The sequence below is a fragment of the Octopus bimaculoides genome, chromosome 9, assembly GCF_046866305.1.
Source record: "Octopus bimaculoides isolate indiv1 chromosome 9, ASM4686630v1, whole genome shotgun sequence".
NCBI lineage: Eukaryota > Metazoa > Mollusca > Cephalopoda > Octopoda > Octopodidae > Octopus > Octopus bimaculoides.
The window spans coordinates 813591-839469 of NC_142936.1; the positions used below are offsets into that span (position 1 = coordinate 813591).

At 38.0% G+C, this 25879-nt stretch overlaps 1 protein-coding gene across 2 annotated transcripts; it reads right to left on the reverse strand.

Moving 5' to 3' along the window:
* Nucleotides 1-261: 261 nt before the first annotated feature.
* Nucleotides 262-25305, reverse strand: LOC106871283 (F-box/LRR-repeat protein 4). 2 transcript variants are annotated; one of them, XM_014917650.3, is made up of 16 exons: nt 25066-25305; nt 20650-20899; nt 19878-19968; nt 19025-19154; nt 17851-17943; nt 16582-16780; nt 16230-16300; nt 15217-15286; nt 13984-14081; nt 12052-12161; nt 10925-11054; nt 7947-8039; nt 6628-6738; nt 5797-5883; nt 2488-2592; nt 262-2339 (listed from the first exon to the last, which is right to left on the reverse strand). In XM_014917650.3, exons 2-16 carry the CDS (start codon nt 20857-20859, stop codon nt 2204-2206), a joined length of 1734 nt encoding a protein of 577 aa, XP_014773136.1. In that variant the 5' UTR covers nt 20860-20899; nt 25066-25305; the 3' UTR covers nt 262-2203. The 2 variants fall into 2 exon arrangements, with proteins under 2 accessions (XP_014773136.1, XP_014773145.1); XM_014917659.3 differs by lacking the exon at nt 25066-25305 and adding an exon at nt 22815-22950.
* Nucleotides 25306-25879: the final 574 nt, after the last annotated feature.

Here is a 25879-nt window from a genome sequence, read left to right on the forward strand (position 1 = left end):
AACACGAAATAACTTTGAAAATATAAACTTTTCTCAACAACACTAAGAGTAAAAGATGTTCTATATGACACATTCTACCAGTGTCCGAAGTTTGAAAGTGTTTAGCTACAAAATTTTAATTTCTCCATCTGCCGTTGAAAGAGAAAAGATCCAAGAAATTAAATCTAATAGCTTTCCTTAAGATTTTAACATTAACAAAATTGCTTACTTTTACATAGAATTGGAAATGACGAAACTGAAAAAATAACAAGATTACCAATGGCCATTTTGTCACAAACGTTTTATTAGGAACAGTTCTTAAGAAATGTTAAAATGCTTCTGGTTAGATTTGAAAACAATAATGAAAAAAAAAAAAAGTCTTCTGTCTTTTTATGAAAAATTATTGTTATTCTTAATAAAGGCACAAGGTTATTTTTGGTAGGGAATAAAGAGATTTAATTGAACCAAGTATATTATTGGTGGTTATTTATATTCACCAAAAAAAGCACCTGTGCTGGTGCCTCATAAGAAGCACCCAGTCCTCACTCTGTAAAGTGGTTGGCATTAAGAAGGGGGTCTCCAGCCATAGAGACCATTCCAGTACAGAAGATTGGAGCCTGGTGTAGCTCTTCAGCTTGCCAGCTTCTTGTGAAACTGTCCAACCCATGCCAGCATGGAAAAACGGACATCAAATGGGTGAATTGAGAAATTAGTGAATGAAGATTTACCATTGAGGAAAAATCAAGAAGCTTAGGTTGAGAGATATTTGGTGAAATCAAAGAAGCCATCATGGAACTTTCTCTGGAGGAGAAAAACTCTAGATATACTTTCTTTTGTATACATATTCCAATGTATTTCCAACTTAAAGCAATCTAAATCTCTAATGCAAGCTGCTGTGGTAGGTTGAAAGTTATCTTAAAGCTCACTCTCTGCTTCCTTGGACTTGATGACAAAATATTGAATGTCAAGAACAATAACATTCTGAAGAGGCATCGACACTTAAACAGCTGCCGGGAGGTCAATGCTAGATTCATTATTGGACGTGTGTCTCGAAGAGAGTGAATTTTAACTTGTTAATGTTTGTGTGTTAATATTGGCAAAGTTGTTGTTTTGGTACCACTGACTGGAGTTGATTTGGTAAAAGCAACAAGTTCTAAGGCTACTGGATCCAGTCAAAAACTACAGATTTAACACCCCATGATGATGACTATACATTTGAAGGTAAGTGTGTAAAGCCATATTTATCTAATTATAATATTAGACTCATATGGCTTTATGCCAACAGAAGTAATATTAATCTGAATAGCTCTCTCTCTCTATGCAAAGGGTTTGCACCCACTGAAGTCAGTAGATATCTATTTGAATAGTAAAAAGAAACCATGGCTTGGATCTAATGACAGATTCAAATAATAATAATAACAATAATAATAATAATAATAATGTGTAGCACACACACACACGTTCTATTCATTCCCTTTCAGAACCAAGTTATGGGCTATACATAAATACAAAAGGTAGTTGTTATGGTGCAAAGATGAAGATCATTGCGCTTAAACAAACCCATAATGATTAAAAGCATGATGAGAGGATAGTTGCCAGAGAAAGAGTAGTTTAAAAGACTCTACCCCCTTCATCTCGGTCTCCCCTCACCTTCACTCTCTTCCCCATACACCCACTCACACATCTCCCTCTTTCCCTCCCTGCCTCCTTCCCATATCCACACACACACACAACTGACTTGATAAACTGCCAAACCACCAGCCGTAGATGTCAGTAGTTCATATTCTGTTACAATTTTGCTGCTCTGTAGAAATGGTTGAAACAGAGAGAAATTCTCAACAGCTCAACCTCTATAAATAGGCACCTACACAGGGTAGGTGTATTTCAAAACTTTATGCTAGTTACAGAAATGGAAAATTGAAGAATATTTGGCTTGTGTGCAATGCTGTGTTCAATTCCTCTTGTCAATAAAAGTATTTTCTAGATTGACATTTCCTACACATATTGCTTGAAGATGATTCTAATGGTTATAATGGATTATAGAACAAGTCTTCACTACCACACTGAACATAGGAAAATATCGAAAGGATTCTTCAAGAAATTTTCTCAAAGCAAAAAAAAAAAAAACCTGTCAAAGCATTTTCTTTTCCCGGATGGTGGTCCAAGTCATGGCAGATGAATTTTCTTTATTTAATAAAAGATAACAATTGTAGAATATGTAGATCTAATGATTGGTTGAATAACTTTTTTTGATTGAAACATGAGGGAATGCCTGGCGCCAAAAGTTCACAGAAGATTCTTTGATATCATCACAGAAGGAAACATCCAAGAAACGTAGTTTGTGGCAGTTCTGTAGGATCCTAAATAAAATATAATAATAATAATAATGATAACAATAGTAGTAGTAGTAGTAGTAGTTTCATTGAAATTGGAAAAAATGTGGCATCTCAAGTTTGTTACAATACCAGTGATTGTAGGATCACAAGGAATGGTCAAAAAAGAACTGACCTATATACACAGTCTTCAGACACTTCCCAAATACCAAGGATGTCCAACTGCTCCAAATTACATCCATATTCAGCAAAATTTATCAAATCTTCATTACACACAGTCCTAAGGAGAGACAGAAACGATAGGCAAATAAACACATAATAATAAGCACAACAGAGGCAGACTCATTGAAGAATCTCTACTCTCGCCCCCCACCATCATCATTTCATGTCTGCTTCCCATGTTGGTGTCGGGTGAATGATTCATCATGGCCTGAGTTAGTTCTTGTTTAGATTTACTATCTTCCCACCCAAGTTAAAGATCATATCTCAACCATGTTTCATTTAGGGAATAGTTTCTATGACTGCCTGTGCTAATACCAACTATACAGAATACCGAAGGTGCATTTTAATGTGGTACCAGTTCTAGAAAAGTTGTCAGATCCTCAATAAGCTTAAAGGGTCCTCCTGGGCGTACAATTTCTCCAGTTATTCACCAAACACTTTATGACGGGCATCTATGTACCCCACAACATAGATTAGTAGTTAGCGACTTTGGGATCAAGGCAAAATGGGTGCCCAGAATTAGACAGGCTTGGAGAAGAAGGGTGTGGAAGCTTAAAGACCCTGCAAACGGACAGAGACTTAGAGACAAGTTACTTGAAGCATTTAACGAAATAGAAGGGGATATAGCATCATACAACGTGGAAGACAATTGGAGATTTCTGCGGGACAATCTGTTGAAAGCCACCGACCAGATTTGTGGGTGGTGTAAGGTCCCCTCCCAACCCAGAGTAACGTGGTGGTGGAACAAGGAGGTAGACAGGGCTATTAGACAAAAGAAACAAGCTTGGAAGGACTGGAAGAACGGTGGTAGCAGGGAATTGTACCAATGTGCCAGAAGGGAGGCTAGGCGACAGGTTTATTTAGCCAGAGGGGAAGCAGATAAGGAAAGATTTGCCAATGTTCTGCGCCGTGAGGACCAAAGACTCGAGGTATTTCGGGTTGCAAGACAGTGTAGGAGAGAGAATAGTGATGTTGTAGGAGAGAAATGTGTTCGCATGGATGATGGTACGCTTGCATTAAATGAGGATGCAAAGAAAGAGGTCTGGAGATGCCACTACGATAGATTGCTTAATAAAGAGAATGAATGGGAGAAAGAGAGCCTGCCTTATGTCGACCCAATAGAGGGACCAGCTATCCGAGTTGATAGTACCAGGGTAGATAAAGCAATTAAGAGTATGAAGACCGGGAAAGCCCCCGGCCCATCAGGAATCACTGCAGAGATGCTCAAAATATCTGGCAGTGTTGGCTATAGCCTAGTCACCCGTATTACGAACCAGGTGATACACGAAGGAGTCATACCCTATGACTGGTGTAGCAGCATCATAGTCAACTGCTACAAAGGTAAAGGGGACGCTTTAGATACAAATAATTACAGAGGCATCAAGCTGTTAGATCAGGTTATGAAAGTTACAGAGAGGGTCATAGCCCAACTAATTAGGGAGCGAATCAATTTAGATGAGATGCAGTTTGGGTTCGTGCCAGGTAAAAGCACTACTGATGCCTTATTTCTAGTGAGACAGTTGCAAGAGAAATACCTAGCCAAGGATAAACCTCTGTACCTGGCTTTCGTTGACATGGAGAAAGCCTTTGACAGGGTCCCCCGATCCCTTATCTGGTGGTCAATGAGGAAACTTGGGATAGAAGAATGGCTAGTGAGAGCTGTGCGAGCCATGTACAGAGATGCGGCCAGTAAGGTGAGGGTTGGAAATGAGTACAGCAATGAATTCCGGGTAGAGGTAGGGGTCCACCAAGGTTCCGTCCTCAGCCCCCTATTATTTACCATAGTCCTCCAGGCAATCACAGAGGAGTTCAAGACAGGTTGCCCCTGGGAGCTCCTCTATGCTGATGACCTTGCCCTAATTGCGGAGTCACTATCAGAACTAGAGGAGAAGTTTCAGGTGTGGAAGCAAGGTCTAGAATTGAAGGGCCTTAGAGTCAACCTAGCTAAAACCAAAATCCTAATAAGTAGGAAGGTAGATAAAACACAAACCCCTTCAGGTAGATGGCCCTGCTCAGTATGTAGAAAAGGAGTAGGTAGTAACTCTATAAGATGTACCCGGTGCAAGCTATGGACACATAAGAGGTGCAGCAACATCAAAGGCAGGTTAACTAGCAAGTTAGTTTTTGTTTGTGGCAGATGTTCAGGTGCAATAAAGACTGCAAACAAACAGGAAACAACTTCTATCTCATTCCAGGGTGAAAAACTAGAGGTAGTCGATAGCTTCCGCTATCTGGGCGACCAAGTTAGTAGTGGGGGTGGGTGCGCTGAAAGTGTAGCTGCTAGAATAAGAATAGCCTGGGCAAAGTTTAGAGAGCTCTTACCCCTGCTGGCGACAAAGGGACTCTCACTCAGAGTAAAAGGCAGACTGTATGACGCATGCGTACGAACAACCATGCTACATGGCAGTGAAACATGGGCTGTAACTGCTGAGGACATACGTAAGCTCGCAAGGAATGAAGCCAGTATGCTCCGTTGGATGTGTAATGTCAATGTGAATACCCGTCAGAGTGTAAGTATCTTGAGAGAAAAGCTGAACATTAGAAGCATCAGTTGTGGCGTGCAAGAGAGACGATTGCGCTGGTATGGACATGTGGTGAGAATGGAGGAGGATAGCTGCGTGAAAAAGTGCCACACCCTAACAGTTGAGGGAACCCGTAGAAGAGGTAGGCCCAGGAAGACCTGGGCTGAGGTGGTGAGGCAAGACCTTCATACATTGGGCCTCACCGAGGCGATGACTACGGACCGAGACCTTTGGAAATGGGCTGTGCGTGAGAAGACCCGGCAAGCCAAGTAAGATCGTTGCCAGTGCCCCTGGACTGGTTCTTGTGCGGGTGGCACATGAGATGCACCATTTTGAGCGTGGCCGTTGCCAGTACCGCCTGACTGGCTCCTGTAGGATTTTCGAGCGAGATCGTTGCCAGTGCCCCTGGACTGGCTTGTGCGGGTGGCACATAAAAGACACCATTTCGAGCGTGGCCGTTTTCGTGCGGGTGACACGTAAAAGCACCCACTACACTCTCTGAGTGGTTGGCGTTAGGAAGGGCATCCAGCTGTAGAAACTCTGCCAAATCAGACTGGAGCCTGGTGTTGCCATCCGGTTTCACCAGTCCTCAGTCAAATCGTCCAACCCATGCTAGCATGGAAAGCGGACGTTAAACGATGATGATGATGATGATGATCAGGTGTATTTAATTGTGGCACCCTTGAAGTTTGTGAAGAAATTTGTTACTCACCTGCAAGAATAATAATACTGATACATACCTGTTGGCTGTTAAAAATAGTTTTTTGAGATTTGGACATTTTCGGACTAATTCTATAAAACAACCAGATTCAGACAGCAAGGAACGACTGGAATAAATACATTATTGACAATTAAAGTCCATACATTTACAATAATGATTTCTTTTAATTAATTCCAATCAAAATTGTTATGTGAAGGAAGGGAAGTATCTGGCGATTGGGCCAACTACCCCATATTATTACTGCGACTTATTTTTCAATTCAAGTGAGAGGAAAGACATGAAACCTTGCATGAAATTTGATCCTCGAACCAACAAACAAGATTTCACAGTTGTGTTGTTCTATCAACTGGTCAACCAATTCATTGAATTAGCATGTGAAATGGCAGTGTATCCATAGAGAAGTGTTCCCTAGCCATCATTTAACGTCTGCTTTCCATGCTGGCATGGGTTAGACAGTTTGACTGGAATTGGTAAGCCAGAGGGCTGCACCAGGTTCCAGTCAGAATTGATATGGTTTCCATGGCTGGACGCCCTTCCTAATACCAACCACTCCAAGAGAGCAGTGGGTGCTTTTTACATGCCGCCAGCATGAATGTCATTTACATGAAACCAGCCACAGCAACAACTATGATTCCACAGGTGCCATAAATTACTGCATGTCTACAGGGAGCCCAAACCGTGTCATTTTGCTCAACTCAACATTTTAAGGCAGTGCTCCAGTATGACCGCAGGCCAAAGACTGAGAAAGGAAAAGAATTCTCAACTTCCTTGTTTTCGGTGATATGACAATGAATAAAAGAGATAAAAGTGAAACATCATTAACAAACGAAAGAAGGACAGAAAAACTTACACCCATCCAAGATCTAATTCCTGAAGAGACATATTGTTGTTATTAATTATAGCAAAGAGTCCATTACTACTGAGGGAACGTGCTCGCCAAAAGTCTAAACATTCAATGCATCTGGAATAAAAGAAATGAAAAGAAGGAAATAAGAAGAAATACAATAATCTTAGAGTTAAGTTTATCCTTAATTTGTTATTAATTGAATAATATAGAATTTTGTTTTTACTAGATAATTATTTCTAGTCAAATGCATCTTACATCAAATATATTAACACTAATCTAAGATTGTTTATCACGTGGCAGAATGATTTATTCTCAGATAATAGTATAACACATTTAGTATACGTCTATAGTATACTTAGTATAGCAGGTAATCTCTAACCACCTGTCACACACCTATGAAGTTAGCCACCCTTTCCTTTCCCCACTCACCCACAGTCTATAATCTCCCTTATACCCACCTTCTGCCTTGACAGTATGCTCTGGCACCCCATCACCACCCTCTTTATCTTGCTTTCTTTTATTCTCATATAATGTAAGGAAGCCATGAATCTCCTCTACAGTAAGTATGATAAAGGGACACCCATGCGTGTCCCTTTATCATACTTTAAGCCTTCAACTCCTGGCATAAAACCATCTCCCCTCTCTCAGATAGGGGAGAAGTCAGGGAGGCTTTTTCCTTTTTCCTGTTCTTTTCTCTATTTGACAACCTGGCATCATGTAAAAAGCACCCAGTACACCTTGTAAAGTGGTTGGCATTAGGAAGTGCACCTACCCATACAAACCATGCCACAGCTGACAACAGCACCTGATTCAGCTCTGTAGTTTATTGGATCCTATCAAACTGTCCACCCCATGCCAGTATGGAAAATGGATGTCTGATAATGATGGCTGAGAAGAGGCCTAAATAATAATACATTGTATCGTTGCTCCTCCGTACTACTGAACAAAATTATACTGTCATTAAATGTCAACATTAATTTATGATCTTCCAATTGAAAGCAAACAAAAGGAACTAAGCTGTATGGTCTCATTATTATTTAGACATCAACTATTTGAGTTGGAAACATCTACTTCTAAATTCATTCCATTTTCATATCATATCTTTTTTTTTTTTACAACTAAACACCTTTCTTACAACTAACCCCCTTTTTTCAAAACCTCCTCCACATTCAGACACATCTGCAATAATTACACAACATCCTAATTTATTAATTATGAATATCCACTCAAATCGAAATCAGACCAGCCCCAAACAACATGCTGGGGATATATATACAAACAGAGATAAACACTGAATAATCCCAGCACAAACACTACGGTACCTTGAATATTTTGCGATATATTCAGCAACTTTGTCATAGTTTTCAACCATGAAACAGCTACCCAAGTTCAGCACTCTCAGCTTCAAACAGCCCCTGAAATTGCAAAGGAGACATTTTGGCACAAGGTCAGCAAGTTCAGGGAGGTGGGGATGGGGGTGTTTGATTACATCAACCCCCAATAATCAACTGGTACTTATTTTATTGATCCTGAAAGTATGAGAAGCAAAGTAGACCTCAGTGGAATTTGAACTCAAAACGCAATGACGGACATAATGCTGCTAAGTGTTTTGCCCGGCATGTTAATGATTTTGCCAGCCTCTCTCCGCCTTTTGTGAGGGAGAAATAACGACATTAAGAAATACAGGTTCAAAGAGTTGAGTAGCAGAGACAAGATTTTCTTCTAACTGCTTTTTTTTTTAAGAGATCAAAAACTATATATGTATGGGGGAACTGAAGTTGCAATAATAAATAATAGGATAATTAACGCAGACTCTACTAGCAAATGTGAGAGGCTTTAAAATATCTGCTTATTTTCCACAGGGATAGATGGTTGATTACACAAGTACTAGAGTAAGCTATAAAAAAGAAAAAAAAAAAAAATCAATGACAGCATTATGGTCATCACAGCTGATAATTGTAATGGTCACACTGAGAAACAGCAGGACAGGAAGAGTGATGTGTGTGGAAGCTATAGCCAGGATAAAATCAATGAAAACTGAAGGAGCTTTACAATACAAATGATTTACCATTTGTAACACATGCACACACAATCCAGTCAATGGTTACAAACCACTTAGGTAGGTATATAAATGAGATTGACTTTGTACTTCATAGAAAATTACTGTAATGTAGTTAACAAATTTAGGTCAAGGGCAAGAAAGACTTGGGAAACAAACACAAAAAAAAAATAGAATAAAGACTGGAAAGAACTGAAAAGATCTTTCTGTAGAGAGAAATTTTCAGGCAGCATGATAATGGTCTCCAGTGGCAGAGGAGAAACAAATGGAAAGTTATGAGAAGAAAACTGAGGGTTTCTAAAAGACAGCCTCGTTTAGTGTATGCCATGGTTTTATGTTAGAATAAAAGAATGGATTGAGTTGTAATGGCTCAGCTGTATGCATGGAAGAAGCAGAGGAATGTGGATATGAAGGAATGACATCAAGATTTGTGTGGAAGAGACAGAAGGGTATTTAGCAGGCATGGGTGTGTGGGAAGAAGCTTGCTTCCCAACCACATGGTTCTAGGTTCAGTCCTGCTGCATGGAACCTTGGTCAAGTGTATTCTACCATACAAGGCTGACCAAGGCCTTGGAGTGGATTTGGTGTGTGTGCGTGTGAGAGAGAGCCCTCTGACAGCCACTGTTGATGTTTTTATATCCCCGTAACTTAGCAGTTTGGCAAAAGGCACTGATAGAATAAGTACCTGAAAAATACTTCTTTCCAATACAGTTGATAGCTTCAGGTCCCAAGGAGACCAAACCATTCAGAGAGGAATATAATCAGAAAGCATAGGATTCAGAATAAGAACAGGATGGAAAAGTTCACAGAGTGAATAGTTTTGCATGGAGCAAAGGAATCTGTCTTTGACTGAAGAATCAGATGCAAGGAAAGACTGCATTGGCATAGAAGACATGGAATGCTTATAAGAAATCCAAGCAAAAGAATATTGTGAAAGGGGAAGACAAGAGAAGGCATAAGCAGAAGTGGTGAAAGCCAACGTTGAGTTGTTGAATGTCACAAAGGAGATGAGAAAAGAATGTAACAAGTGAGAGAGTTTGTTAGGGAGGACCTGTCCAACCCATACAAGGATGTGATGATGATGATGAAGAAGTAATACATTAGGTATATCTAAACGGGAGGGGAGCTGAAAGGAATAGATTTATTAATGCTCTACAACATGACAAGAAACATGAAATTTTCCAAACTGCAGAGGCATAGTGTTAATATGGATGAGAATGTTGTTGGGTAAGTATATTGATACTCTTGGCTTGCTGTGAGAGTAAAATGAAAGACATATGTAAAATGCCATTACGTGAGTTTGTTAAATAAGAATATAATGGGGGAAACAGTGAGAGGCTGGAATGACCAGGAGTCAGCTATTGATGGTAGCTTCAATTCATAGCAAGTTGGAAATTTTCATCTTAGAGAAAAATGAAATAAAATTCAATCGTTATTCATTAGTCACAAAGAAGAAGGGAAATAATTGCAATGAATTAAAAATGACTCAAAAAACCAAATCCTAATGCTTAAGGGAAAATCTGATCTTTAGTGTATGGGGACAGTAACAAACATGTTCTGGCCTTATTGGATCTTATCAGTGAAGCATAGATTTTCTCTTAAGTTTGAAAACATTTTTTCATATCAATTTTTAATTTAACTGATAGGTTTAGCTTGTACATTAGGCAAAATGGGTGAGTTTGTATCAGGTTATGTAACCCCAAACACTATTTCTAATCAGGCAAACAAGGTTCTTAACAAAAAACAAACCTCTCAACTTTTCATTTGACAGGACTCTTCGATGGAGCTTGATGGACACTAAGGAAACAAAGATGCAGACGAATGGTAGGTGAGAACTTTCTTTTTTAGGGAGAACCCAGCCTCCTTTTTATTGGAAGATTTCAAAGAACAAAAAAAAAAAAAAACATACATCTACACACACAACCTTGGATACATACGCACATCATGATTATGATGATGATGACGACATCCATACACATAATCTTCAACACACACACACACATACACACATGCACCCTCCCCCACCACACAGGTTGTGGTCAATCTGAAAGATAACATTTATCTTATAAAATAAATAAAATAAATGTTATGCTTGAATAAGAGAAAGCAAAGCTTACATTTAAATGCTAAGCATGATGTGGTGAAACCCTTTACAAATACGCTGCAACACATTTTGGGGGAACTGTCTCTTCACTCTAAACACCAAAATGTGAATTGAGAACAAATGCTTCTAATGCTTACTTCAGTATTTGGAGTACAGCAGGACTTGTGACAGTCGTACTATATAAGTTGAGATTCTCAAGTTGCTCAAGTCGGCAAATATACTCAAATTCATTGCAGTTGATTCCAGAACAATTTTGCAAATCTAATTCTATAAGTAAAGAAATAGAAAAACAATTGAAGGATTAATTAGAACATTCTACAAACCAGCAATTGGGCACAAAACACACACACACACACATTACATATATATTAATTGTTGCTATGTTAATTATCATGTATGAATATTACTATATGTGGATTAATGTTAATCTTAAATGAATTTCCAGCCAGGTTCAAAACCAGGTCACATCAACCTTTTTCTGTTTATAGAAAAGATAACAAGAGATTACCTCAGTCTAAAATCTCACAGGGAGTGTCAGCTAAAGACATTACGTTTACCTTAAGACACAGAAAATTCTCATTACACACCCACACACCCACACAATACATATATAGACATGCAAGTAAATGTACCTAATAAGATAATTGAAAAACAGCAAGCTAGATGAATATTTAAAATAGGGGAAGTTTTTGAGATTATATGGTTACACGTCATAATAATAGATTCAGAATCATCATTATTATCCTCATTATTTAACGACCATTGTTCATACTGGTATGGGTTGGATGGTTTGACCAGGGCTGGCAAGCTACACTGAACTCCAGTCTGATTTGGTATGGTTTCTATGACTGGATGTCCTTCCTAACGCCAACCACTTTACAGAGTGTGCTGGGTGCTTTTATATGGCACCACCTTCATCAGCCAAACTCCATTGTGTTGCATGGTGCTCCATCATGCCGAAAAATCTCACCTTCAACCAAGTCTGGTATCAAATTGTTCTTCAGCAACTGAATGGATTTGGTGCTATTCAAGTTACCATCACTTTTAACCAACTGAATGAACTGAAATGTGTAGAATTAAACAAGTTGTCCAAATATAAAATGTGATGTTTGCAATGGATTTGAATTCAAGGACTTTGAATTTGTAGTTAATTAGCATATCTCCACAGTTGTTTTGCTTTTAACCTTAACATTATGACTTCTTACCTGATTTTAGATAAATAATAATTATCACTTTCAACAGTAGAAATCAAAATAACTCTTACCTTCCAAATTTCGGCAGGCCTTAACTAGTATTTGCAGAGAGGTCAGAGTTATAAAATCACAGCATGCTAACCGCAAACATATCAGGTTGGTGTTAGAGGCAACAAGAAGTCTGTAAGAAAGCAAATTTAATGAATTATTTATGTTTGATATTGTATCATTGAATTAAATGATATTTAATTAAAAATAAATATTTTGTTGCTTACAATTTGAAAGGATCACAAATCAGTGGAGACTTGAAAAGTTACAACCACAACTGTTTGTTGTGAGATATTGTTCCTTTGTTGAATTTAGGAAATAAATAAACTTTGCTTGCAAAGACCTATTGAGGCAAGTGAAATCAAATCAAAATCGCTGATGTGGCCGATGACAGTACCACCTGATTGGCACTCGTGCCAATGGAGTGTTAAAAGCACCATTCGAGCATGATTGTTGCCAGCGTTGTCTTACCGGCACATGAAAAACAACATTCAAGCGTGGTTGTTGCCAGTGCTGCCAGACTGGCTCCCGTGCCGGTGGCACATAAAAGCACCCACTACACTCTCGGAGTGGTTGGCGTTAGGAAGGGCATCCAGCTGTAGAAACTTTACCCTAACTACTTTACAGCTTTACAGAGTGTACTAGGTGCATTTTATGTGGCACCAACACTGGTGCTTTCTAAGTGGCATCAGCACTGACAGAGTCCCCAAGTACCTTGCAAGACAAAAAAAATTACAGTTTTCAAAACTTAAATAGATTTATTAGTTGTCTTATATCCATATAAGTGTTAATTCTAGCATAAGTGACACGACTTGTTTAAAAACTCTACATTTGCAGAAAATTCCAGCAATTTAGATTTTAAACTCTGGATGCTTTTTCCAGCATTAAACATTCAATAATAAAATAAGAATAGAAGAACTGCTTCAAACTACGGCAATTAGTTTAGGAAAATTTCAAGTTCAAAATGTTCCATCACTCGAGATATGACATTTAATCTTAAGAGGTCGTTATACATTTTGTAATTGTGTGAGTACTTGAATGACAGATTAATAAAAAAATATCACAAATGTAAATTGAAAATTAGTAGACCTAGGGCCACGTGGGGTGGAAATAAGGAGAGGACAAGGAATGTTAAAGTTAATTAAATAGGTTATATTTCTAATGGTATGATGAATAATAATTTTATTTAATGGTGCCATGTAAAAAGCACCCGTACTGGTGCCACTGTAAAGCCCTGGTGCTGGTACCACATAAAAATCACCCAGTACATTCTGTAAAGTGGTTGGCATTAAGAAGGGCATCCAGCAATAGAAACCATGCCAAACCGGACAATTGGAGACTGGTGTAGCCCTTTGGCTGTCCAGCTCCTGTCAAACCGTTTGACCCATCCCAGCATGGAAAACGGATATTAAATGACAATGATGATAATGATGATGTTTATATAATTATTATTAGTTTTATTGTAGTAATTATTTACTGAAATAGCTTAAACAGAGCATGATGTTGAAGTTATCAAAATGATATTTTTTTCTCAACCAGCTTGAATAAGTAAAACAACTGATGTTGCTTAGGTAGAAATATTAAAGAAAAGATAGGAAATCAACAACTAAAGTAAGAATACTAGGAATGCAGAAGAGGAAGCTTTCTTTATTAAGAAATTGTACAATAAAATAGTTGTGCAATTTCTAGTTCAGTAATCTAAATCCATTGCAATAAATATAAGATAAACTTGAGAGAAATAATGTAAGCTTTAAACATTCTATGTTAACACAACAGGTGTAAACATAGAATGATTGTGACCTCCCGAGCAGTCTCTGGGATAAATGTTAAATTAATTAAAAAACTTTGATGACATCAACTGACGCAAAATTTATAATCTCTAGGCTGGATGCTTTGACCAGAGATATTTTTGATTAAAAAAACATCATTGAAAAACTAGGAATAGTAAGACTTACCCTTTCAGGCTTAAATCTGTTACATTACACCATGAGACATCTAATTTATTCAACTTTTTACATCTTGAAACCAAACTATTCAAAGTTTTATCAGACACCTGAAATAATGAAACAGACTTTCTTTATTGATTTTGCTTTACTTTAATATCTATTAATTCACCTGTTACAGTTTTGCACAAATTATAAATATCTATAAATAATTGTTAGTATAACTGTCATTGTTGGAATATAGTTTCTATGTTTGACAATTAAATTCAACATGCATTTTGGGAGGAAAAACCCATCATCCACATCCTCTCTCCACAACACTAATATCAAAAAGTCTCCTTGGGAACGTGATCTGGACATTACTGCCAGCAGTGATTTAAGTGGGACAAAGCACATCTCTACAATTGTCCAGAAGGCCGAGGGTGTCTTGGCATCACTCAGCAAGACCTTTGACCTTTGTCAGCCGGTCTCCCAGCTATCTATTTAAGGCTGTATATGTCTATGGAGGGGCCACACTTGCAATTTGCATCACCAGTCTGGAACCCCTATCTTGCTGAGGACATTGACCTCCTGGAAACTGTTCAGAGACATGCAACCAAACGAATACCCTCCATCGGGCATCTACTGTACCCTGAATGCCTTGCTTCCCTGGGCATGGATGCATTGAAGCTCCAATGTCTGGCAACTGACTTAGTGAACACCCACAAAATTATTAACCATTGCGCCAACAACCACAATAGATTACAGGTAACAGGGTACATACTGCTGACCTCTCAGCTGATTGTCTGGTACCTTGGTACCTTATTGGTTCCTCTCTAGGTACTCTATAGGGACAGAGAACTGTCAATGAAATCAGGAGGAAGAGGAGGTCCAGTGGCCATAAAATTTGTGTCGGTTTTGTTAGACTTTCTGATAAGGATGAGTTGGTAAGGTTATGGTAATAGTTTAGTGTAAGTCAGCTCTGGCTGTTGTAGACATATGATCAAAGGTCACCCAGCCATGACCATCCCATCATTTTCTTAGGCATTGCATATCCAATGCTTTCCTCTCTCTTTTCTAGATGGTAGGGTGCAATCTGAGGAAGATTTGACTATTATTTTTAGCAGGCCGAGTGACCTAGAAGAGTTTTCCATTGCAAGTTTGTATGCGGAGATAGTACAGAGAGCATGGAATAAATTAGAGAGAGAGAGAGAAGAAGGATTTCTGAGTGGAGCAATAATGGAAGACATAAAAAAGGAAAGTTACCTTGTACCAATATGGCTTTAAGTTGACTTTTGTCCAGAGGAAAGCATCATACGTACTATCTCTAAGATACCTAACAAAGAAAATGTAAACTGACTTCAGTTTTAATTAGCTTTAAAATTTTAATGAAGCAGACTGGAAATTTAAAAGGTATTCAGTGAGTGTAGGTTAACGAGAAATGAATGAAAAATTCTAGGAATTAAGAAAAATTAATAGCTGGTGACCTAATAATAACCATTTCCAGATAAAAGATGCTGGTAGAACTAATAACAGCTGGAACAGAATAAAGGTAAACGAAGTTGCAATTAATTAGTAGATTCTCTTCAACAAAGACTAAAAGTAGTTGTACTAGTTATTATATAAGTATTTAGGTATTTAACAGTTTTTCCTGTTGCATCTTGGGAGGGTCATCATGCCAATAATAAGCACACACACTGGTTCAATTTCCCTTTTTTTATTTTTATTCGTCAACTGGTTGGATCATTTAACTAATCAATTGTTTGATTAATTATTTGGTTAATCAACCAATCAGCTCGATTTATCATTCACAACCTCATCAATGACATGCCCTCTCTATTCCAGGTTTGCTTCAATCAACAAATAAATGATAAAGAAGCAGCTTTGGCTAACCTCAAAGTTCTGATTGTGGCTGATGAGACAGAACATGTCAAAACACTGGTTTCCCAGAATGCCATGCACCATTGAGATGAATGTGTTGAACACAGTGTTGTCTAAAACGGAAAAGTCATTCTTCTAAGACATACACTACAGTGACCAGCATATTTAGCGTCTGAACTTGCCCAGATGTGTTACGAATAAATATGCTAATATTCATTCAATTCTAAATGAAATATCTAGAATCAAATTACAAAAAGGACTCATAATAACAATAGATTACATTGTAAAGGTTTAACCAAATCTAGAATAAAATAGGTTACAATATACGTTTTGCTTACTGGAACTAAAAGGAATATCATTTTATTATAAAGTAATAAACAGTTGAATTGTTATCTTACTTGCAAGTTTGTGAAAGTAAACATAAAGAAACTTGATCAAGGTAGCTCAACAAGAAAAATAGTATTTCCTGCTGAAAAACAAATAGAAAAATAATAATAATAATAATAATAATAATAATAATAATAATAATAATAATAATAATAATAATAATAATAATAATATTATTGACAAAATTTAAACTCGGAACGTAAAGACACATGAAATGCCTCTAAGCATTTTGCCCTGCATGCTAACAACTCTGCCAGCTTGTTGCCCTTATAGATGTATATACCATGAAATATATACCATGAAATATATACCATGAAATATACCATGAAATATACCATGAAATATACCATGAAATATACTTACCGGTAATAGTTTAAAATAACCTCCATCCATTTCAGTGAAAGAATCTCTTTGAATGGCGGCAGGTGAAGTAATGGCTGTACTAAATGAAATCTGGGAAACAATATAATTTTCAAGATTTGGTTTGTAACCTATCAATTGTATGGCATCAATCTCTGTATAATACTGTAACATTTGGTGATGGAATTCAATGCGAAATAAACTGAAACATAAAGAATTGTTAAATTACATAATTTATACAAAATAAACAGCTATTGTGTTTTTTTATGAATTGTTTTTTTTTTGCTTATCTTTTAAAATGAATTTAATTTTACTTTTGAAATTTTTTTTTGGTTATGGAAAACCAAATGAACCAGCTTCAATACATCATAAACAGAGAGTTGAGAGAATAAGAAAGTTCAGAGAGCTCTGAACCTCCTCTGTTGGTAGTGATAGGTTTCTCTCTCTTTGAGTGAAAAGCAGATTTTATGATGTTTGTGCATGAACAGCAATGCCACATGTTACTGAGACATGGGTCCTGAATGTAGAGGACATGCAAAAGCTTGAAAGAAACAAATCTACCATGCTCTGCTGTGTGTATAATGTCAGTGTAAATGTGCTGAGCAGAAGAGGAATCAAATGTTGTGTGCAAGAGAGACGACTGTGTTGGTATGGTCATGTGATGTTTAGCTGTATAAGGAAACAGTGATTGCTTTAAGTGGATGGAACTCATGGAAGGGGGGGACCCAGGAAGACATCAGATGAAGTACTGAAAGTTGATTAAAGCTCAGAGAGGAGATGACAAAGGACCATGATTGAGAATTGACTGTGCTTGTGGAGACCCATATGGCACCGTTCAGCTGCCGTATTCATATGGCAGCAGAATCTGTACATACTCTATCTTCTTCCTCATGCTACTAGTTACTCCCCACCTCTCTCTCCCTCGAATCACTTCCTTTAACATCCGGCCTTCATTCATTCTCAATATCATGTCTCCCTACTCTATTTCCCATTTTCGTCGTTTTGATTTCTGACCAACCACTTCCATGAAATGTCTAATTTTTGGATAAGTACAATGTACCAGACTGGACTTCTAGCAAGCACCATTGTCTCTAAATTAAATGAAGGCCTATGTGAAACATTAAGGGGACATCTGCAGAGAAAGGAAGAGAAAATGTTAATTATTAAATGGTAGAGAAATACATTTCTAGGTAGCAGAGAAAATGACCAACATATGGTCTGGTTTTTATCTCCAAGTTTTCTCAATGACAAGTGAGAAAAATAAAAACTTACTTAGTTGGGTAGGAAATTGGTTTGAAGCTTATCTCAAAAATTCTGCATTTTTCTGAACATTTCTGTGGAGGACCTGACCAGACACAATTCCACCTGAAAAAGTAATTAAAAACCAAAATTAACCATTAATATTTAATTATTAACATATTATTATTATTATTATGAAGGTGTTCGATTGACAGACTCATTAGAGTGATGGGCAACAATACTTGGCAATATTTCCTCTTATTCTTTACATTCTGAGTTCAAAGCCTACCAAAGTCAAGTTTACCTTTCAACCCCCCCCCCCCTCCCACTAGGGTCAATAAAACAAAGTACTAATCAAGCACTCGGGTCAATGTAATTGAATAACCTTCTCCTCTTGGTATTGCTGGCCTTGTGCCTCAATTAGAAACAATTATTAATAGATTTCATATAACAAATTTGTGTGATTCTGCTTTTAGTCAGATACATAAGCATTTCTATATTTAAACTTATTGCACAGAAGGTCTGGGTAAGTGATATGTGGTTTGTCAGGTGGATGCTGACAGCACCATAAAGAAATGCTGAGCTCTCATAGTGGATGGAACTCATGGAAGAGGGTGATCCAGGAAGACATGGGATGAGGTACTGAAAGATGACCTCAGGATGCTGAACCTTTCAGATGGAATGACAAAGGACCGAGATAACTGGTGCCTTGCTGTATTCAAGAAGACCCATCTTCCACAGCAGAAGTGTTGAGACCCCATTCCTCCCGGTGAAAAGGATTGGCCTGCAAGAATCCTGCTGGTGCCATGTAAAAAACACTCATGCCAGTGCCATGTTAAAAGCACAATGCACACACTGTAAAGTGGTTGGCATTAGGAAGGGCACCCAGCTGTGGAAACCAATCAGAGAGGAACCTGGTGCAGTTCCACAGCTTGCCAGCTCTGGTCAAACTGTCCAACCCATGCATGGAAAATGGACGTGATGATGATGATTTAAAGATATTTCTCCATAATGAAAACCAAATATGACTTTCATATCTTGTCGAACAAGATACTCTACAATGTTTGTGAATGGAAAGAAAGACAAAGAAATAATAATTTGGTTTGAAATAGAGTAGAACACAATCTCAGCTCCAACTTATTGTTGCCACTGAGTTAAAGATCAAAAACTGATAAAAGAACAGGTTTAAATATTGAAGGATGCCTACTTTGTATCACCTTGGTCAACACAGGTACCGGCTAACCTATCACAAGCCATTACTTTTACAATTGCCCCAGGGTTATATGTTTCATAAACTTTGAATCCAATAGGGTACACCATCCTTTCAAATAAGATTTCTGAAAACAAAAGAAAAAAACAAGATTATTAAATGGTGTTACTTCTTTTTCTTAAAATGTTTCAATCCATTTGAGTACATAAATTAAGCAGAGGGCTTTATGCCCGTACTCTTAGAATGGTTGGTTTTGAATTCTTTGCTTGCCATGTGTGTGTGTGTGTGTGTGTGTGTGCATGCATCTATCTACCTATCCATCTACCCCGCACACACACACACACACATTCTAACCATTGTGTGCTCTACAACCCACCAGTCCACCTACACCTGCCATGTTCACATCCCAAGAAATATTTATTTATTTATTTATTTATATTTCTTTGGACAGACTTTTTCAGCATGCTAGATGAGAAGAGACATTAAATCCTGTTTCAACATTTCTTTGTTCCTTGGCAGAAAATAAAAGTGTGATTATCTCAAGACACTCTCACAGTGCAAAATCACTCTGGTTATCTTCTGCCACTCTTTCGTGTTCTGGTTCTAATCCTGCTCAGTTGTGCAGCAAAATGAATGGAGACAATGCAAGAACAACATTTTCATTTTTCGTTTCTTGGCATTTTCTCTATTTTCCTATTTTCTCTCACCATCACAGAAGTTGTTTCAGCTGCAGATGAGTTGTGGTGGTCATGAGGAGGAGGAGGGGGACTGTATCCTACCATTACATCCATTTTGCTTTTGTTATCTTTGGTAGCTAACAAAATTATGAAAAATTCTGGAAGCAACTTACCAACAAAATCATCACTTGGGTAAGGTGTAGAAAATCTTCCAAAGCTTTTAGGGGCTGAAGGGGCCATTTTCCACCAAGGTCCATATGTGCGCTGAAACAAGAAAGATGGAGATAAATTGTAGGGCAAGTGGAGATATCTACCAAGAGGTTTATCTGCTTGGTTTGCTACAGCATCTTAACCCTTGCATATAGACGTGTACAGAGTTCCATTTCTCCTCTTTGTCCTGCTAAACACACACAATTCTTAAAAAATAAATGGGGGCATTAATGTCATTATGAAAATTAGGCATGAACTTTGGTCCTGGCATTTCTTTATCTTTCCAATCAAATTTTGTTTCTCTCCAACTCTCTCTCCCCTTTCTCTTCTTCTTTGTCCTAGAAGGGAGGGTAGTCAAGTATCTCCCAGTATAATAAGACAGCTGCCTCTGTCCCTGTATCATACCCTAGCCTCTCATCTGGCACACAGTCACTTCCCTAAGCTGAGGGGTCTCTGTCTTGCAAGTCACTTGGCAACCTCACTGGTGCTTAGTTCTACAAAACAGAAACTCTGTTGGTGCCATGTAAAAAGTATCAGTGCTGGTTCCACCCAGTCCACTCTGTAGTGGTGGGTATTAGAAAGGGCATCCAGCCATAGAAACCGTGCCAAAATACACAATGGGAGCCTGGTGCAGCTCTCCAGCTGCCAACTCCTGTCAAACCGTCCAACCCATGCCAGCATGGAAAACAGACATTAAATGACAATGAATGAACATGTATTTAAAAAACAACTTACAAACACACACGTGCATGTGAAATCTCCATGTTTTGGATAAACTTCAGGTGGTCCAACTAAATTATTGGCAATGTAACACATACTTTGAGCCGCTCCATACTGTGAACTAAACTGAAGAACACGGTTCACAAAAAGTTCATCCAGGTGGAATTTGCCATTTGATGTCTTTTTGTAAACAGTGCTTTCACTGGAAGTTTGTCGTACGGTCATCTTGCTTGATAAACATTTGTTATTTATTTGCTTGGAAAATCTATAAAGAAAAAGTTAAACATTATTTACATTGACAACACATGCAGTTGTTATCTTTAACAAAACGATATTTTAACAATTTTTCAAATATTTTGCAATCACATAGACATCTTCATCATCGTCATAATCATCATTTAACATCTGTTGTCCATGCTGGCATGGGTTGGACTGTTTGACCAGGGCTGGAAGGCTGCACCAGACTCCATTCTGATTTGTCATGATTTCTACAGCTGGATGCTCTTCCTAACACCAACCACTCCAAGAGTGTAATGGGTGCGTTTACATGCCACTGGCACAGGTGCCATTTACATGCCACCAGCACTAGACATATAACTGTTGGAATATATTGCTTTTGCTTCAGTTAATTTTGAAAATGACGAAGAATTTAGTCAAATATCTTTGTCATTATCATTTTGTTCCAAACATTAGATTTTGATGAGAAGATTGAATTTAGGTCCTTTTGAAACAGAAAATTTGTATCATAGAACGAAGGGTGGCTTTAGGGCAGTTGTTATCAAAAGAGCTAATAATAGAAAAAAAACAAAACAAACAAACTTATTTTCTGTAAGAACTAGATTTTTTGAAATTATTTTTTCACTGGATTTGAAATGAAAATAAAGTAGGAAAACTGATGCCTCTGTTACACTTGAACTTCTCATCACCAGGCATGAAGTTACCTGCCTCAGTACAACACCTCAATGAGTTGAGTGGGGTGGAGGTCTTGTCATGGGAGTTAGTTGATGACTTCAATGGTGATTGAAAAGCACCCAATACACTTTACAAAGTGGTTTTGCATTAAGAAGGGCATCCAGCTGTAGGAACCATGCCAAAAGCTCACATTATATATACATATATATACTATAATTTTGGTTCAAGAAAGAAAAGTGAGGCCTATAAACTGGTAAAAGCCCTTCCCTTGAAGAAATTGTAGAGATGATTTTGTTAAACCTGAAAGAGTTTCAAAATCTGAAGGTAATTAGATCAAGGTGAATAACTCTTACTGAGAAAAAGTGTTATGAAATAACTTTGAAGCATCAAAGCAGAGACGTGAAAAGAATGGTTGCCTCTGTTGCCAGTTGGAGAAGGTAAATGAGTGAGAAGAGGAGGGTGACACTTATTGCTGAGTATTTTATACAGAGAGGTCATGTTTGATCATTCATCTCTGTTCAAATGACTACAATTGGAGTCCAATGAGACATTTGGGATATTAGAGATTTGACAGTGAAAGTATAACATAGAGTAAACCGTCTCTCAACTTGTTCTGTATTCTTCATACTTTGAACATAAAGGTAGGTTTGAAATTTCAGCATCATATTCTAATTTAAATCTGATTCTCTCTCTCTCTCTCTCTCTCTATCTATCTATATATATATATATCATCATCATCATTTAATGTCTACTTTCCATGCTGGCATGAACGCTTTGACAGGAAACCAGAGGTGCAGGGCTGCATCAAGCTCCCGTGTCATCTTTTGCATGGTTTTATGACTTGAATACTCCATGCTGGCATGGGTTAGGTTATTTGACCGGAGCTGGTGAGCCAGAGGGCGGCACAAGGTTCGTCTGGTTTGGCATGGCTTCTCCGTCATATCAGACTGGAACTTGGTGTAGCCCTGAAGTAAGAAATTTTTGACTTCATTTATAACACTTTGAAAATCCTTGCAGACAAAGAATTAGCTTTATTAGAAATTTCCTGACAATAAATATTTAATTTTTAGCTCATTAGAAATAATATTTTCAATTGTAGAAACTACAGCAATGAGAGAATTAGCAGGTTCCTATAGTTTTTAAGTATTGCCATACACCAAACAATGGAGCAAGCTGGCAGAAGCATTAGTTTGTCGGGCAAAATGGTTAGCTGCAGTTCTTCTGGGTCTTTACGATTTGAGTTCAAATCCTGCTGAGGTGAACTTTACCTTTTATCCTTCTGAGGTTGATAAAATAAAGTATTGGTTAAATACTGGGGTTGTTGTAATCAATCTGTACCTTTCCTTTAAAATTGCTGGCCTTGAACTCAGATGTCTTGCTCAGTAGAAGTGCTGAGATCTCAGTCATTTAAACTGAGTAACCAGCCTTATGAGTCCAAGGGCTCATAAGCACCCCCCCCCAAAAAAAACAACCGAAATTGAGAATGACAGCCAATACTTAAAAACATGAACCTAAACATTAAGACATGGTAATTCTAAGTTGGATTCACGAAATTGCTCACTGAATAGTTTCACAATACTTGTGTCTTGGACTAGAAATACAATGTATAATTGTAATGAGGCTGATTAGATAGCTAAGGCGATATTTATTTATTTATGGGTTTCAGCCAAGTGGCTGTGGTCATGCTGGAGCACCACCGTGAGATATGTTGATATATATGAAGGAACGTGGCCTGGTGGTTAGGGTGTTGCACTCACGATCGCGCGATGGTGGTTTCGATTTCTGAACTGGCTGTGCACTGTGAACACTTCATTTCACGTTGCTCCAATCCACTCAGTAGTAAATGAGTTACCGTGACGGGTGAGAGGGTGACTCAAGGAAATCATCAGAATACATTTGTATTCAGCCTTTGAAAGGATGAATGAATACAACCTGTACTGTGAATGCCGACTGGTTGAGATTGGTTGTTCAAGGCCGTAAACAAATTTCGCCTTATGGGACACTATGCACATGCGGCGGAAAAATCAGAGAGAAACTGTCTCTAATATGATAGAGTGAGTTCTGTTTGATAAATAATGTTTCGTCAATTCTCTTATTCGTGTGTTAAAATAGCAAGATTTGAAATTATTCTTCAATCTGCCAAATCTATTCATTAAGAATATAACTGACAAAAGTAAAAACACGATAAAAAGAACGAGTCATAATGGAATGTAGATCATCTCATTCACAAATACAATATGCAATATTGGTATTTCTTTCGAAAATGATTTTAAGCCAACCCAAAACACTTGTAGTACTGTTCATTTGGCACTGTCATGGTATTAGCTGTCAGAATTGAAAGTAGAACTGACAAGGAATGTTACTGCTGGTTTGAGTTGATTCTTTGGCTACTGACTGACCGGAGCTATCTATCTGTCTGTCTATCTCACTATCTCTCTCTATATCTATCTATCTATCTATCACTCGTTCACCTCTGTTTGTGTCCGTAGAATTTATCAAATTAGAAAACGCAAATTTAATATAAAAATATATTTTCTGAAATTGCAAATTATTTGAAATATAAAAATATAATTTTCAACAGAGAGAATTTATCAAAATAGAAAACAAATGAAGTTTGAAGTTTCAAAATAATAGGATCGACCACTCACGACTAGCTAGCGCGGACGCGCGACTGCGCGTTCGGGACCACTCTGTGTGTTTTCAAACGCATGGCTATAGGTGTCAAATTTGTTCCAATAACTTTCGAGTGATAGATAGATAGATAGAGAGAGAGACAGACAGACAGATAGCTCGCTCCGGCCAGTCATGGTATTAGCTGTCAGTAGCCAAAGAATCAACTCAAACCAGCAGTAACGTTCCTTGTCAGATTTTTCTACTTTCACTTCTGACAGCTAATACCATGACGGTGCCGTTCATTTGAATAAAGGCAGGGTTAGGGCAGACAGGAAGAAACTGACTTTAATGCCCTTTTTTAACGTCAGTGAGAGGAACAAGGGCTGTTTGTGTGTGGCCTTCGCAAACCATGACTGATAAGACAATTGATAGACACAGAGCAATTACATGTAACAAACTACCTGCTTGAGTGGACTATGTGTTGTCTAAGAATGTTGCGTTTATAAATAAAACAGGCGCAGGAGTAGCTGTGTGGTAAGTAGCTTGCTTACCAACCACATGGTCCCGGGCTCTGTCCCACTGCGTGACACCTCGGGCAAGTGTCTTCTACTATAGCCTCGGGCCGACCAAAGCCTTGTGAGTGTATTTGGAAGACGGAAACTGAAAGAAACCCGTCGTATATATGTATGTGTGTTTGTCCCCCCACCGTCGCTTGACAACCGATGCTGGTGTGTTTACGTCCCCGTAACTTAGCAGTACGGTAAAAGTAACCGATAGAATAAGTACTAGGCTTACAAAGAATAAGTCCTGGGGTCGATTTGCTCGACTAAAGGCGGTGCTCCAGCATGGCAGCAGTCAAATGACTGAAACAAGTAAAAGAGTAAAAGAGTAAATAAACATTCTCACCACAGATAAAAAAATATTACGATGGCCTTCGTCTTACAATTTCCATCGTAAACTGGACAAATCAATGATATAAAATTATATCTCTTAGTAAAAATAGTTTTTGATTAAACGCTAATTTATAGTCTCTGCATAACACTTTTATAATCGCTATAATTAATCGCTAATAGGCAGATATTTCGGATTTCAATGAAGCGTGCAGATCTCAAAACGACAGGGTTTACAAATAGTAAACAACTTCCTGTCAAAAACAAGGGAGATAAGTCATACTTTACAAACGAAATTCCAAGAAAGATAACCCAAAATGGTCGTTGGAAGATTCTTCAAGAAATTTGACTGAAGAGATCTCTTTTAGTCTGGAGAATCCTCACAGGTGAGGGCATTCCTATACAAGTGTGCCTCCCCCCACCGATTTTGTTTCCTCATAACTTACAAAAAAATAAAAAATTATTTAATGAAACTTTCGTCGTATATATATGTATATATATGTGTGTGTATTTGTGTCTGTTTGTCCCACTCCAACATCGCTTGACAACCGATGCTGGTGTGTTTACGTCCCCGTAACTTAGCGGTTCGGCAAAAGAGATCGATAGAATAAGTAATAGGCTGGGGTCGATTTGCTCGACTAAAGGCGGTGCTCCAGCATGGCCGCAGTCAAATGACTGAAACAATTAAAAGAGTATATCCTTCAGATGGTGTAGATTTCAATTATATTGGAATTTGTGGTGACAATTTTTTTTCGGATTTGAGAGAGGAGTTTCGGAAAATTCTCACGAGTCGGCCTTGTTTCCTCATAATTTTCAGAAATTAGTACCGC

Excerpts from the sequence above, each read along its gene's own strand:
- LOC106871283 (XM_014917650.3), bottom strand. The coding sequence starts at position 20,859 with ATGACCGTACGACAAACTTCCAGTGAAAGCACTGTTTACAAAAAGACA. Across the intron at positions 17,944-19,024 it reads GTTGACCAAGGTGATACAAA|GTGGAATTGTGTCTGGTCAG; the intron begins GTAGGCATCCTT and ends TTACTTTTTCAG. Across the intron at positions 2,340-2,487 it reads TCTGAAGACTGTGTATATAG|GATCCTACAGAACTGCCACA; the intron begins GTCAGTTCTTTT and ends TATTTTATTTAG.